Below are 15,936 nucleotides of genomic sequence, written 5' to 3' on the forward strand. Positions count from 1 at the left end.
TCCAGCTTGGTGGACAATCCGAATGAATTAAGATTTTAATTTAGAGGTTAAAGATTTTTCTGAGTCATTGATTTGTTAAGCTCTGTTTGAAATGAAGAAGGGCAGCACAACTCAAAAAGATCCACGAATAACTGATTATCCCTAAACTCGATTTAAGTTGCACTGAGTAATTTTACATGGACAGCAGTAATCTAATTATTGACGTTACTCTGAGTAAGACAATATTGTGATTAAGGTGTTTACATAAGTCGCTATGTTTACATGTTATAGAACATAGATCGATTAAAAGCACACGTCATTACGTCCCCACGCCATGTCGTCCGACGTTCCCTACAGAATTTCACGTATCGACATACAGTTCATTTTTGTTATGGTACCGTATACAGTTTTGAGTGTTTCATTTTTAATTTTACGAAAGTTTCAAGTGCAGTTAATTATTTATCATGCTATATGTGCTAATAGACGACTACTTGAAGCCATGGGCTGCATCCGAAACCGCAGACTTACCTACTATATAGTAGCTGAAATACATGTAGGTAAGTACGCAGTTTGGGACGTAGCTGTGCTCTCTTGTTTGCCGTCAAACGGTTGAGCACTGCCGTGTGTGATCGTGTCCTGTCGCAAACTGCGGTGAAAACTCCCACACGACGTTAATAGTGTGATTAAAGTGTGTACATGTCTGTAATGCACGTCGATAATGCGACTAAAATAGGAATACTCCACATGTCTTAATTCGATTTGTGTTTACTTCGAGTATGACTTTAATCAGATTAAGGTCAGCAAAAATTGCGGTTTACATGCTAGTTTCTTAAACAAAGTATTGTCTTAATCGGGTTAATATCGGAATATTATTGTCCACGTAAACGTACTGAATATCAGAGCAATACACCTGTGAAGCGATTATTTTCGGGGGGAGTTTTGGTGGCAGGTTTTGGGATTGCATGTCTGTCACACCACGGAGGCCGAACACTGAATCACATGATTCAGAATCGTGCTCGATTTAGTAAGCGATTCTTCACACCGAGTCATTCAGACAGCACGATTCACTGCTAAATGTAAACCGCGGGGAGGAAAATGGTGGCGAGCACTCGTGTACAGAAGCTGCTCCGTCGATACAAACTTGCCATCGCCGCCGCTTTAACAATTCTCCTGATCCAAGGTCTGGTGGTATGGAGTCTCCGGAGTCTGGAGGAAGGAGAGGCCGAGGTGAGATGTTTATTATTAGCGCAATCAGAAACGATGCTGCTGTGTGTAAGCTAGCGAGGAGGCTGAGACTCCAATCCGTAGTTAGTTAGCTAGCTAGCTAGCTAAACTTAGCACCTAGAAGCCAATCTGGGAATTCAGTTGGTTTGTTTTGCCTTTAGTGAGAATAATAAGCCAAAACTGGATTTTTATTGACTACTGCTTATTAATAAAGAGTGGTGAAGTGCTGGCATGCTAGCTGGCTAACTGTCTATACACTAACATTTGTGTATGCAGCTGGATGTATGTAAATGGAGACGGATGTTAAATGCCGGGGTATGAGGCATGGCATCATCATCATCATCATCATAATAATAATAATAACAACAACAATTTAGAAGTAATGCTATGATTAATTCTTCAATTTGTTAGTGTGTTGATAGAGTTTGAGCACTTTTTGTAGCGCCGAGCACGTTCATTTATCTTCTCGGTAACCAGATAGTATCTACAGTACAGTACAGTATCTAAGCAGTGTGGTGATACGGTGTGGTGATACGGTGTGATGATACGGTGTGATGATACGGTGTGATGATACGGTGTGATGATACGGTGTGATGATACGGTGTGATAACCTTAATTTCACGGTTTCACAGTATCGGTATTAATCATTCACTGGAATACACATAGGCCGGTAGTGAAAATTATTAAAGAAGGGTGTGTGTGTGTGTGTGTGTGTGTGTGTGTGTTGGGGGGGTTGCTTTTGTGTGTATATGATAAAAGAAAAAAAAGATCAACATCCTGAATTATTGTTCTTTCTTAAGTACTGTTCAAACTGGATAAGGTTTCTGGACATGTCTTTAAGTAATGTTGAGGTTTTATATATATATATATATATATATATATATATATATATATATACAAAAAGTTGGGCACAAAAGGAATGAGAGCCACTACATCAGAGGTGTCCAAACCCGGTCCTGGAGGGCCACAAGAGATTAGCTTCAACTTGTCTCCACACCAGCCTGGAAGTTTCTAGTATGCATAGCAAGACATTGATTGGCAGTTTCAGATTTAATTGGGGTTAGTGAGTAAGTAAGTAAATTTTATTTATAAAGCACATTTAACACAGCAAAGCTGACCAAAGTGCTGAACAGTGTAAAGAAAAGTAAAAGATAGACAATAGTGAAAAAAATGAGATTAAAATGCCTGGGAGAAGAGATGTTTTCAGCCTCTTTTTAAAATTGGTAATTGAAGGTGCAAGCTGGATGTCCAGTGGCAATTGATTCCATAAGCGAGGGGCAGTAACTGAAAAAGCTCTATCCCCCTTAAGGAGCTAAACTGTGCAGGACAGTGGCCCTCCAGGAGCAGGATTGGACACCCCTGAACTACAGGGGTAACACGCTCAGTTCGGGTCTCATTCAGGGAACAAATACTGTAAGTGTAATGATCACACTTGATTGCACTAGATTTACATTTATGTAATGCATTTGGCAGACGCCCTTATGCAGAGCGACTTACATTTATCTCATTTATGCAGCTGAGGGTTGCAGTTGAGGGTTAACGGCCTTGCCCAAGGGCTTGATGGTGCTGGGATTTGAGCTCTCACCCTTCCGATCAGAAGTCCAATGTCTTAAACACTGAGCTGCCACTAGAGTAAGGAACTGGATCCCCGGGTAGACGACGGTAAACGGAAATGTGTGAGGGTTATGAAAGTGCTTAACTTCTGCTTTGTCTGTTATGCACCTAACCACATTGAAAGTGTGTTCAAGACCCATGGCATAAAAGCTGTGAACATGTTCGAATGTTGACTGACTGTAGTAAGACTTACACTCAGTGATCGGAGTGAAATTGATTGCGCTGAGACGTCATGATGATGTCTCCATTAACAGCAACATAACTAAGTTGAACTGAATGTGCCTCGTGTGTTTACTATATGCTTCATGTTTGCGTCTCGCGTAGGACAGAATTGAGCCAACAAGGGGAAAATATTCCAGTAGCACGTTATATTCTTTAGCGAAGTCTGAACCTGTTTCTAGATGTTCGTCATTTACATTTACAGGCACAGATCTGCTGAGATGACATCGGAATGTGTGGCTCAAAGTGAGATGCCGAAGGTCTGTACGGTGAAGCCTGATATACAACACGCAGCTCTCGCAAATGAAGTGGCAGTTGTTCGGTGTAGATTTTTTGGAGAAGATAAGTGGTTTATGCTGACATTGCGAATGTTTGCGTCTGAGCCGAAGGGTGGTTTTTAGCTTTATGCAAAACCGGCGCATGCTCATGGAGACCTTCACCTGCGACATCACTATCCCTGACGGCAAAAATTCCTTCAAAGCGGGTTTTACACTGTGCGACTTTCACCGAGATGATCCCGATACAATCTTGGAGGAGTTCTATGCAATAATATGTGCTCTCTGTTTGTTTGAAATTGTATGATCTAACAATCGACTTTTAAAGAAAATTCTCCTGTTCTTGTGAAGTCATGAATCAGCAAGATTCAAAAGGGCGGGGGCAGGGGTCATTTCAACAGAAACATTCTATAAAGTTAGCTTGGGGTAAAGAGGGTATGTTTTGTTTACATTTCACCTTTGTCACTACAGTTTTTGTAGCTGTCCTGTGAGTTTCCTATGGCGTCTCTATATATTACAGTGTCAGAGCAGAAAATTAATCAAAAATTAATTTTAATAAAACATTTCTGACCCTTCCACGACTATCACTGGCTACCTTTTGTCACTTTGGCACTTAATGAGGTGCCGGTGATGACGGGAGAGCTCCACTCATGACCAAAAAACAAATAATTTTATGATTTGTGATCAGGTTTTGTCTACGACAGCAAAGTTAGGTCCGTACATTGTGAACCCGACTTTTATTTAATGAAAACACCAGAGCTTGCATTCTCTCTGCAAACTTTTTCGACAGCTTTCCTCGTAATTAGCCCTCATGGGTGCACACTCCTGTCACTCTTCTCTCTCTTCAAATAGCAGCAGGGACTCAAGGTAAGCAGCTTGATCGTATCAGAAACCCTGAGGAAAATGCTACTGCACGTCCTGCCTGCACGCTCGCACACAAGCTGTAAATGTATTCTGTGCTATAAGGGTGAAGCCGTGGTTCAGGACGCAGTCAGGCCGCTTTCTAATGGTGAGAATTTTGCTGTTTTAAGCAAGTTGTGCTGGCTGAGACGCAGCCCTGGCTTGGTGTGAGCCCTTGTGTAACGTGCAGTGAAATGTGATGTCATCCACGATGAGGCGTAGCTACGGGGGAATTGCGTGACAGCTGTGAGCTGTTGTCCTCGGCCAAGCTGGTAGGATGCTGCAGAACGTAATGGTCCTGACAGGAGTTAAAGCCACAGGCTCATGGGGCGGCGGGGAGCTGTTTTTCATATGCTGTCGTTTGCTCTGCTTGTGCAAGAAGTGCTGGCGAAGCTTTCCCACCAGAGTGTAGGTTACGACTCCAGCTCTCGCTGGGCAAATACACCCAGCACGATGGCGAGGTGATGAAAGAGGCCATTGATTCGCAGCTTGAGAACACAGAAAGGATGAAATACTGCACATTGCCATGGTGACCCTTATTACCTATGTGCTCGAAGATGCATGTGGTAAAAGTATAGCACGTGTGCATGGACGAATCAGCATTGCCTGTTTTTAAATAGTCAGTTTGACAATGTTTACAAATAACCTGGAAAATATGTAGAACACAAAAAACACTTGTTTAAGTAATGGCAGTGGGCCCAAATGTATTAAGTAGCTGAGAAACCATTTGGGAAAACTGTGGTCCGAACTGCGTGAACTGCTTGTCTGTGTTTACATGGCCTTTTTGTCAGTCTTTTATAGGCGCTCCCCAACACCTGTTCACCCCGTTTCAGTGTGTTGGGAATGGAAAACATGGCAGAATCCAGTAAAGGCTGAAATTCTTGCTGATAACTACACGTATAGAGGATAGCGGCGGCGCACATACTACTGCGTCACGTGTGCACATCCTCAGAAATTAACACGCCGTGTCCGTGTGGTGGACTACCGGCGTAAATAGCCTAGTCAGTGTCGTACCATGTGACACTGTGTCCCCAACTGCACAAACAAACAAATGTTGTCTCAAATCATGTGCTTCTGTACTAATCTAGATCGTTCTTGAATACTAACACTAACGGTTTTCCTATTACGGTTAGTGTTTGAATTTTTTTTAAAAACGCTTGAACCTACCGAAAGGTCTGTTTTGAGTACCAGTCCTCTGAAATTTCTAGAGTAGCTGTAATATGTATAGCCTAAGTGAAGGTTATCGATTTGAGACGAGAAATGTTTCGAAGAGAAATGGAGCTCGTCGTTCTTTTTAACATTGCCGTACATTACAGCTTGACTTGAAAACCAGATGGACTTAAGATTCCAGATGGAGCTTAAGCTTCAAGCACAGCCAGACTATGTGCCTCCAAAAAATGTCATTATAATGTAGTAAAACCAGAATAAACACTGGCAGCTCATTTCCAAGATGGGGAAATGTATTACTTGTCAAGGGGATGAAGTTGGATGTGCAGTTAGCAATATTTCTCCAAGGCTGGTATCCAAACACAATTTATATAAAGCATTGAACTGTTTGAATGGCCTCCTTTACATAATGCAGTAATTACATTTTTGTCATATAGCAAGTCAGGCAAGGAAATGGATGAACTGCCTTCATAGAAATGGATGTAATGCTCGCTAACTCCTGTGCAAGTATGGATGTGAAGTAGCTAACATTGCTCTGGTGAAAAATCATTGGAGCTCAGAGGCACTTTTGACCATTTTCAGATAATTTAGTTCAAGCAGTTTATTGGATAAACCCACAGGTGAGGGTGCAATGCTACTCACCATCACCTTTCTACACTAGGTGTCCAAATAAAATCTGTAGGTCTTCCCCAAACTGTTGCCACAAAGTTGGACGCACACAATTGTATAGAATGTGTGTTGTACACATTAAAATTTCCCATCCGTGGAACTAAGGGGCCCAAACCTGTTCCACTGAGGACATGGTTTTCAAGGTTGGAGTGGAAGAACTCGAGTGACCTGCACAGAGCACTGACCTCAACCCCACTGAACACCTTTGGGATGAACCTGAACGCTGACTGAGCCCTAGGCCTCCTTGGATGACCTCATTGCCTGACCTCACTAATGCTCTTGTGGCTGAATGAGCACAAATCCCCACAGCCACACTCCAAAATCTTGTATAAAGCCTTCCCAAAAAAACTGGAGGTTGTTATAATGGTATAAATCTGGAATGGGATGTTCAACAAGCATGTATGGATGTGATGGTCAGGTGTCCACATACTTTTGGCCATATTTTGTACCGAAACTCTTCTGGCCTCAGTAGACTCTGGGGGGGTGTGGCTTTGTGTACATGGGTGGGAATGGAAGGTGAGTTCAAGGAGTATGAATAGTTGTTGTTCACCTACTTAATGGCTAGAGCAACAATCTTGATTAATTTTGACTAATGCACCTTTATGTCACACAGTTTCCCACTTTAATGCGATTAAAGAGTTTTGTGGCAGCTGTATTCTGGAGTATTGAATTAAGACGCCCACGGACTCGTGCTCTAACGCTGAACGGAGCATGTGACCTCCCGTGCGTTGATGTGTGCCAGTGGTCCAGACTTGACTTTGCCTTGTGGCAGGAAGTGGTGGGTTGTGACGATGTTATTCTACCCTCTCCCCCTACATACTTGCAGGCCAGCATCAGCAGTCCTTGCGGGAAGCCTTCTTCACCGAGGTGGTTTTCAAATGCCAATTTTCTGTTATGCTTTGTGTGTTTTTCTGGTTTGCTTTTACATTCTGCGCAGTCTGTCTGCCGGGCCAGGAGGCACTGTTCTGCCCCCACAGATGATGTACCACCAGGAGGGATATAAACTCTGCAGAGTGTGAAAGCCAGTGAAAATAAGCTTGTGCGCTGTATACTTTTACAGCGCATTTGAACATGAGTTCAAGGCAGACAGCGTTGGCGTTCAGTGCCCTTAACTGTGGTAAAACATATTTGATCAAACAATTCCAAGCTATTGTTGCTAATTAAGCTTCATTATTTGTTCCTCGTCAGTTGGGGTGTAGCACATTTGTTCTGCACATGGACATATGAGTCACAGTTTCCAAGACCGAAGAGTGATGCTGTTGCATGTTCATGCTGGTTGGGCTTGGAAGGCACATGGACCAAATCTTTCATTGTCGTACATTATCATTTCACAGGTGCTTTTACCCAAATGCTGCAGAATGCACAATCCAGCCTGACGGTTAGGGACTTAAAAAGACAAATCCCAGTGAACCTGTACAGTGGAACTGTACTGTCTCATATTGATTATTTCCAACAAGCAAAAGTAGTGGTCTGTTATTAGGATATTTTATTAAACAAATTTGACCTTCGACATGAGTAGGTCTCATGGTTAGTGCTCTAACAACATCCAGTGACAGTAAAATGTTTACTGCTGGTTTATAAAAAAAAAAGATTTATTGATTTTATTTCAGGCAAATCATATCAGGACACTATTATTCCTACACATGATCATAATTGAACTGTTAAACATGATCCTACATTACACTGCATTTATTGTACCAAGTATCGAATTTTTTTTTTTTTTTTCATAGAAATGTGGCTGTTGTGGTGTGTTGTCTGAATGCACCTGTTGGGGGATGGGGGGAGTGTTTACGGTGGTTATTTTCCACATGGTTAACTTTAATAAGATCAGCTTGTCTCTGTTCCAAGTCGAGGACTGTGTTGTCTGCATGCTCTGTCAGAATGTATCTTCATGCTCAAATAGGCAACACAAACCCGCTCGTCTACCTGACACCAGCTAGTTAATAGTAATAAACAGTGAAAGCCAGACTTTCTAAATGTACAGTTTTAGAGGTCAGATTGTGGTGGGAGGTTTACTGATAGGCTATAAATGGGAAACAGTGGGGATTTAAAAAAAAAAAAAAAAAAAAGCCTGCAATGTGCAAACTCTATTGTGTTCTCTGAGCTTTCTGACCCATCTCCAATATTCCAGACATTTCTGTGGGTGTCTTTCATGAATCTAGACAATGGCAACATGCACTTTTTTTTTCCTGTCAAAATTGCGATCGCAGTGTGTGCCAGTATAAAAGAAATAAATTTTTTTGTCCCTCATGCAGCTCATTTCTAACTTTTTCCATAATAGGAAGCAGGTAGTAACTTGTATTCATTTTTATCAAGTGCACACGCAGGTACAATTGCAATCAAAATGATTCAACCCCAATTGCAAATCAGGTTTATTGTCAAAATTTTCATACTTTCAGCTGTTTGCAAATCAAAACAAAATCAACTGAAATAGTTCAACACAACGAATGCTTCAAGTGGTTTCCCCAAATTCAAGTAAAAATGCAACTTGTAATGATTTCTCCAGTCTCAAATTTATTCAACCCCCTGAATAGAATCCCTCACAACAGCACAAATATGCAAAACAGGTGTTGTCTCAAGCACACGTGATGCAACTAATCGAGGGCTTCATTAGTTGCACCAGTTGTGCTTGAGCTGGAACACATGAAATACCTGAACTGGCTAGTGGCAGAAAAAATATGAAATACCTGGACAGGGCAGAAAAAAGAAGCTATCAACAGCTGCAACCAGATTTCTGAGAAGGCAGGTTTTGAAAAACCATCGACTGACTGCAAAAGACCTGCAGCAAGGCTTGGTGGCAACAGGCACTGAGGTTTCAGTGAACACAGTAAGGCGCATACTAAACGCAGAAGGTTTCCATGCCAGAACTCCAAGCCGTGTGGAAGGCAAGATGGATTCAGTGAAATATCAGGAAATCTTAGGAGAAAACGTCATGCCGTCAGTGAGGCATTGTCACAGGACCCTGATCTCAAGCATACCTCAAATTCCACCAAGGCTTGGTTGCTGAAGAAGTCCTGTTGGATTCTACAAGTCAGGTACAGTCACCTGACTTGAACCCCATAGAAAATCTCTGGTAGGATTTGAAGAAGGCGGTTGCAGCATGCAAACCCAAGAATATTACTGAACTGGAGGCCATTGCTCATGATGAATGGGCTAAGATTCCTCAGGAACACTTCCAGAAGCTATGCATCTCATTTGCAGCAGGTTATAACCGCAAAAGGGTGCTCTACTAAGTACAAAGATGCTTGCCATGAAGGTGTTGAATAATTTTGAAACTGGAGGAGTCATTATAAGTTGCATTTTCAGTTGAATTTGGGGAAACCACTTGAAGCATTCGTTGTGTTGAACTATTTTAGTTGCTTTTGTTTGATTTGTTAATTGCAAACAGCTGAATGTCTGTGCATTTTGACAATAAACCTGATTTGCAATGGGGGTTGAATAATTTTGATTACAACTGTAGGTCTACCAGTTCCATCAGTCAGAAACCAATCAGCATTTGCATCAGTTCTCCTAAAAAGTCTCCTGAAAACCTCCCCTAAGTGGAAGCTGATGTGAGAACTTTACTTGTCTACCATAATGAGATGTAATGCTCCTCCATCAATCACAGAGACTGAAAGAGAGCATCAGAACAAATCGCAGCATTCAGGGGCAAGAGCTAACATGCTTTTTCTGCTTGCCTGGTCGTTTATAATGGTGTAAGTGCTGTACTGCTCGAGCTGTATTTACATATTTATTTGCATTACTTTTATTCATTTGACTGATTCATATCCAGTTTTGATTCTCAGATTTGAGCTCACGACACCCCTGCTCACATTCCAATTTTACACTTAGAAGTTATTGCGCTTATTGCGCTGGTGATCTTGTAATGGCAGACTCCGGCTGGCTAGAGCCTGAGAGAGTCACAGATCTAATTAACAGTTTAGTCTTACTGGAACTACTGGAAAGGGTGCTGATAAGGCCGCTTGGACTCGCACTGATCCTGTTGGGCAGCTTAGTGTGCAACAGCCCTTCAGCTCATCTCATCTTCTGTTTACAATTTGTCAGGTTTACAGAGCTATCTGTCTCTGTTGTCATCCCCCCCTTTCCTTTTTAACACTCATTTGAACTGTAGCTGGTGCCTCTGTCCTTGTAAGATTGTGTATGTCAGTCTAAGGGCTGTAGACTACTTGTCATTCTATGCAGATGCTAAATTTTGAGTTCTTATTTGTGTTCCTGGTAAGAATACAGCATTATTCAATCCTTTTATTAGACTCTCAGTTGTTTTCTACAGAAAATAAGGTTGGCGTGTCCAACATAGTTCTGGTCGGAGCTATAAAAAAGAAAAAAAAAGAAACAACTCAAAGTAAACATGCTGTGCCTCAAGGCTGCCCACCATTTCAGTGGGTTTGCTGAATCATTTGACTCCGTTCGAAAATGTCTCTCGGGCAGGCTTGGGGCATAACGGTATACAAAAAAACTGGTAACTGTAATCCGTTCCAGTTACGTCAAAAAACAAAGTAATCAGAATGCAAATACATTTTGTAAAAAATGGGAATACTATCAGGATTACATTTTTGTAAGAACTTAATCTTTTTATATAACACTATAGACAGCTGCTTGATTATAGTTCTCGTTCTCTCTTGCCAGTCGTGACTCACGTGAGCAACCTCCTGGTGCATGCGCAAATAAATTATGTGCAAAGTTAATTTGATAGAAATTAACACAAATTGTTTTCTGAAATGCTTTTGTCAGGGTGACCTTACATCCTCCTTTTTTCCTGGACATGTTCTCTTTTTCAGACCTTAAGAAGAGTCTAAATTTGAGAAAATGTCTGGGATTCGTCTTTAGTTTCATTATGATGTGCTTATGGTCTAATACTGCAACATGTGTGCGCATGTTTGCATTGCTTTAACCCCTCTCTGTAATTCCCACCTTCTCATACACCAGCTGGTCGATTCTAAAAGGCTTGAAGCAACTATTGACCAACTTCCTGCCTCTCAACCATTAGCCTACTCTCAGCGAACATTAAGCACTGTTGTGTACGGCGTCGAACAGTTGCTTGACAGTAGCAGCAAATGACAGCTGTCTTGAGTCAAAACGATGCCCATGGCCATATAAGGTCATTTTTAATTTCATGTTATCACATTGCTTTGTATTACATGGCCATTCAAATGTGTGAATGATGGCAGACGGGGCATAAGGTACACTCGTGGCATCTAATATTTTATTTTATTCCATGGACATTCAAAAGAATGTAGGAAAATTTATTGATATATATTTGTGATGCTAATAGTGTGTCTTTTTCAGTGTTTTAAAGTCTGCATTCATAGTAATGTAATACTGTTTTGAACACTATTAAGCTCCCCCAAGAATATGGTTAGCCGCATCTGGGACAGTGATCTTTTATTTATTTAATTAATTTAAACAAATCCAAACATTGAACATGTATTTAAGCTCTAAAATAAGCTCTAAATAAGTATTTTAGATCACATTGAAGTAATCCAAAAGTAATCAGATTATATTACTTTCATATTGTGATACTTGGATTAATTTACTGATTTACATTTTTTATGAAGTAATTTGTAACCGTAACAGAATGCATTTTTAAAGTAACCCTCCTAACCCTGCTCTCGGGTGGATGTGAAGGATGTGGGTGATGATTTAGTTTCTTTCATGATTCTAGACAAATGGATTCATTCACTTTTCTTCTTGTTCTTGCTTTGCCTCCAGCGCAGGGAGCGACGGTCTAAGCTGCCTGATCACAACAACCAGGATGTGAGGAGAGACTCAGAAGCCAGGGGGCAGAACGCCCTGTCCGGTGGTTACCATGGCTGGGGGAGGAAGCATGACATGGAGCGGTCTGTTGTCACTCGTCCCCTCAGGAAAGGGGGAAAGCGAAGACCGAAGCCCTCCAGGATAGAAACGCAGGGCGTTGGAGCTGTAGATGCCGTCGCCCCGTACGATCCATCCAGCAGCCGTAACTTCACTGATACGAAGGGGCAGGAAGGAGGAAAATTCCCACCAGGCGCTCAAGGAGAACCAGGGAGCGTCGACGGCGCACCCCAGGTCCCAAGCAATGACTTTGTGCCCAGCTGTGAGATCGTTGGGAAGGACGCTTTGTCGGCGCTGCACCGTGCTGGATCACGCCAGTGCCGGCAGGAGATCGCCAATATCGTGTGCAAACACCAGGCTGGAGAGCTAATGCCACAGGCTTTACCTCAGTACTGCACACAGCATGGTATTAGTAATAATAATCAGTTGTTTTAAAGGCTAAATGGAAGAGAAGAATAAAATAAAAGTTTATAGACTAATATAAAAAAAATAGGCAGATACAATAGTTTTCTGTTGGATTCTGTGTCTTATAGTCCTGTCCAGTGCCGGCCAGCAAGCTGACATTATAGACAGCGATTTGTCCAAAGTGGAGAACCCAGTAAGGGTGGCGTTTGTGCTGATGGTTCACGGTCGCGCCGTGCGGCAGCTGAAGCGGCTCCTCAAAGCCATTTATCACAAAGACCATTTCTACTACATCCATGTGGATAAAGTAAGTTCTCCGGTTCTATTCCCCATTTTCTGTTTTGAAGAAGTTGCTGCTTGAAATCAGAACAGCTGTCTTCATTGCTACACTGAGATAGATAGGCAATAAAATAGTGAATTAGACGTTAGTGACTGTTTATATGTACCTGAATGGATGTAAGGTTCTTTCAGAGCACCTCCCAGTTGAAAAGTTAGTGTCAGAGAAAATCTGCGGTTCTCACAGAGAGAAATAGATGTGCAGTAGTTTCGGGTCTAGGAGTTCCTGGTTCATTGCTATGGAGACATCTGTTTTTTGCACCTTGGTATACTGTTGTCTGCCAGCTGCTTTTTCAAAGTTCTCGCGGTTCTAGGGAGATCAGGGTGAAACCTGAAAAACAGAAGTGGAAGTATTTTGACTCTCTTCTATGCCATAAAAATATTTAATAATATATATTATTATTATTATTATTATTATTATTATTATTATTATTATTATTATAAGCGAGCACCAACTCTTCAGTTAGCTTAGGCATTTGGTTATAGCTTATGGGTTTGCATTGGCTCGGCTTGTTTATTTAAAAAAAAAAAAAATTCAATTTGCAATTATTGTCAATAATATAAAATGACTGGTTTTCACAAAATATTCTCAGTGGTAGTCTTCGTCCCTGACCTTGTGACTTAGCATGACAAAGCACTTCTGTGAGTCTGCTAAATGATGTAAATGGAACAAAATTAAGCGACAGTGTATTCCATATTTATTAAAGAGCAGTAATCCATGCAAATTATATGATTTGAAGTCGGTCATCATGTCAAGGTTTACATCAGTTGGTTTTCTTATGTGTAAACTTACACACACTCAGGAGCATGAAAAGGATAGATTTTCAAAATGTAATAAAATGCTCGTACGAACAATTTTACGAATGAAATCAGTTCATATCCCGCTTGATAAATGAGGCCTACTGTTTCTACACCATTAACATGTAGCTAGTAGGACGGCTGTATTAAGATCTGTGGGGTTTTTTTTTTTTTCTTCTTCTTTTTTTCAGCAAGGACCAAGCTATGCCTACCTTTTGTAGTGTAAAGTATATAGGCTTCTAATGATACAGATTTAACTATACAGTTTTCAATCTGAGTATCAGTGGCTGCTGCTTTGTAGAATTTTTTGAAAAAGGCTGTTAGATAGCAAGTGATAGCTGACTACTTTCTGGCAGCAGAAAAAAAGCAGTGTCTGAGTGGGCTGCATGTTCTGAAACCACAGAAAAGTTGAAGCAGATGTAAGCACCGCTGCATGCCGAGTGCACTACGCAACCATGTCTAACCGCCGTATCTCCTGCAGCGCTCCAACTACCTGCATCGTGAAGTTGTGCACATGGCTGAGCTTTACTCCAACGTGAGGGCCACCCCCTGGCGCATGGTCACTATCTGGGGCGGGGCCAGTCTGCTAAAGGCCTACCTGCGCTGCATGCAGGACCTGCTGTCCATGCTCGACTGGAAATGGGACTACTTCATCAACCTCAGTGCCACAGACTTCCCCACCAGGTCAGTCACCAAGCACACACTGCACAAATGTTTTAAGGATTAGATTCTTCGAAAGGTATAATCAGTGATTGATTTTGTTTTGACATCTGAACACATTTTGTACTTTTTTGCAAAGTTCACCTAACTTTCTGGAAGCTGTCAATCGAATATGTGCTCAGAGATAAAGCGCTGGTGTCTGTGGTGCCCCAGGCTATGTTAAATGGGATAAATTGGGGCTGTTGGAAAACTCCCAAAAAACCAAACTCGTAATTCCAACTCAGAGGTTGGTGTAAACTGCTTTTCCCAATCAGAAGGTGGGAATTATGGGTGTGGTTTTTTTTTTTTTGTTTTTTTTCCCCCCATCCGAAATGAGTGTAGTGTAGCTTTGAAGTGCTCGAACTGCATTCGAGGCGAAGTTGCAGTTACAAAGAACTTGTAATTCCTCATGTATAACTGATTTAAAAGAAAAAACACTGAAACTTCTACTCGTCAACTTAGGGTTGTCCTCTCTGCTACCAGGGCCTTCCCCATTTACAGAGTGACTTTAAATCGACATTGCCGCTCACACTGTGAGCAGTGTAAAAACCACTTTCTCTACTTTTAAATGAGTTTATAGCAGTATTGGCTTTAGATCAGTTAATATACAGACACAGTACTTGGTTAAATCTATAACACTGAACATACTAATCACTGTTTTGAGAAGCTAATCATCAACATTAGCGTTATCACTAACGCTAGCCAGCTAGCTTGTTGCTAAGCTGCTCACTATTATCTGCTGGCTGGCTTGTCACTAATCTACTCTATATTGTCTGCTGTAGTTGTTGTTGTTGTGCTTTAGTTCACTATAGTAAAACAGTACCGGTAGCCACTCCTTTTTCTTCTGTTTTCACGCTGTGGACATCGTTTATTTCGATATTTTAAAATCGCGATCAGGGAACATATTGCACACTATCACTGACTACATCTTTAATGTGGAGGTTATATGTTATGTGCTATATAAATTTTTTATATATCATTATGTCCATTGCCACAAACTAAATAAATAACAAAAAAAAGTGCCACATTGTTAATGCTAGCTAACAAAATGTTAATCCATTGGTCCAGAAATGGCACCTTGTTGGTATGTTATATTTTAACAATAAATCTTATATTAAATACTAAAACAACACAAAAACAAACTTTTTTTTAAACTTAAAAGCTTAAATGGCCTAAATGTAAACAGCAGATTCTCATCAAACAAAAACAAACATATTCTATGCGAATTTCAGAAAGGAAAAAAAAAACCCAACCCATACATTCTACTCGGGTCAATTCAATTTTATTTATATAATATTTTTAATGCTTGTTACCATTGTTACATAGTCTGCATTTGCATACTGGAACATGATTGGCTCTTTTATTTTGCGACGCTTGTACCCGCAGGTCACATTTTCAGATTTTCTAATGGGATTTTCAGCTCCCTTGTTTTAACAATTTAGAGTGAGTTTAAGGAATTCATACAAACATTTTCTATGATGTATATTGTATATAATAGGCGTTTAAGTAGCGTAGACAGTCCTTACGGACTCCTCTGGAATTCAGTGAGTGGAAGTTTTCTTTAGACAGGTGAGGCATATTTCTGAAAAGGAAGCGCAGGGGTATTTTATGGCTGAAGCTCTTAGCCATGAGATGCATTGGTGTGAAAGCTCTCTTTGTGCTGTTGTGCAGTGAAGCTGGCAGATCTCTCCCCAGTTCACATTTCACCGATCATCTCCTCGTTCATCCCGCATTGACTACTGCAATTCCATCCTGTCGTGGCATCCCTAATAAACTACTCGACCGGCTCCAAATAATCCAAACCTCTGCAGCAAGGGTCATTATATGCTCCAAATCAACCAGC

At 41.1% G+C, this 15,936-nt stretch overlaps 1 protein-coding gene across 2 annotated transcripts in view; it reads left to right on the top strand.

The window, feature by feature from the left end:
- Positions 1-835: 835 nt before the first annotated feature.
- Positions 836-15,936, top strand: part of xylt2 (xylosyltransferase II) — a 32,571-nt gene continuing 17,470 nt past the window's right edge. Inside the window, exons 1-4 of one of the 2 annotated variants that reach the window (XM_053610202.1) lie at positions 836-1,206; positions 11,757-12,264; positions 12,392-12,567; positions 13,876-14,078. In XM_053610202.1, the coding sequence (XP_053466177.1) occupies positions 1,075-1,206; positions 11,757-12,264; positions 12,392-12,567; positions 13,876-14,078 (1,019 nt within the window). In that variant the 5' untranslated portion in view covers positions 836-1,074. The remainder of the gene's footprint in view (positions 1,207-11,756; positions 12,265-12,391; positions 12,568-13,875; positions 14,079-15,936) is intronic. The other variant, XM_053610210.1, reaches the window with a different exon arrangement.

Source organism: Ictalurus furcatus, chromosome 2 (assembly GCF_023375685.1).
Source record: "Ictalurus furcatus strain D&B chromosome 2, Billie_1.0, whole genome shotgun sequence".
Classification (NCBI taxonomy): domain Eukaryota; kingdom Metazoa; phylum Chordata; class Actinopteri; order Siluriformes; family Ictaluridae; genus Ictalurus; species Ictalurus furcatus.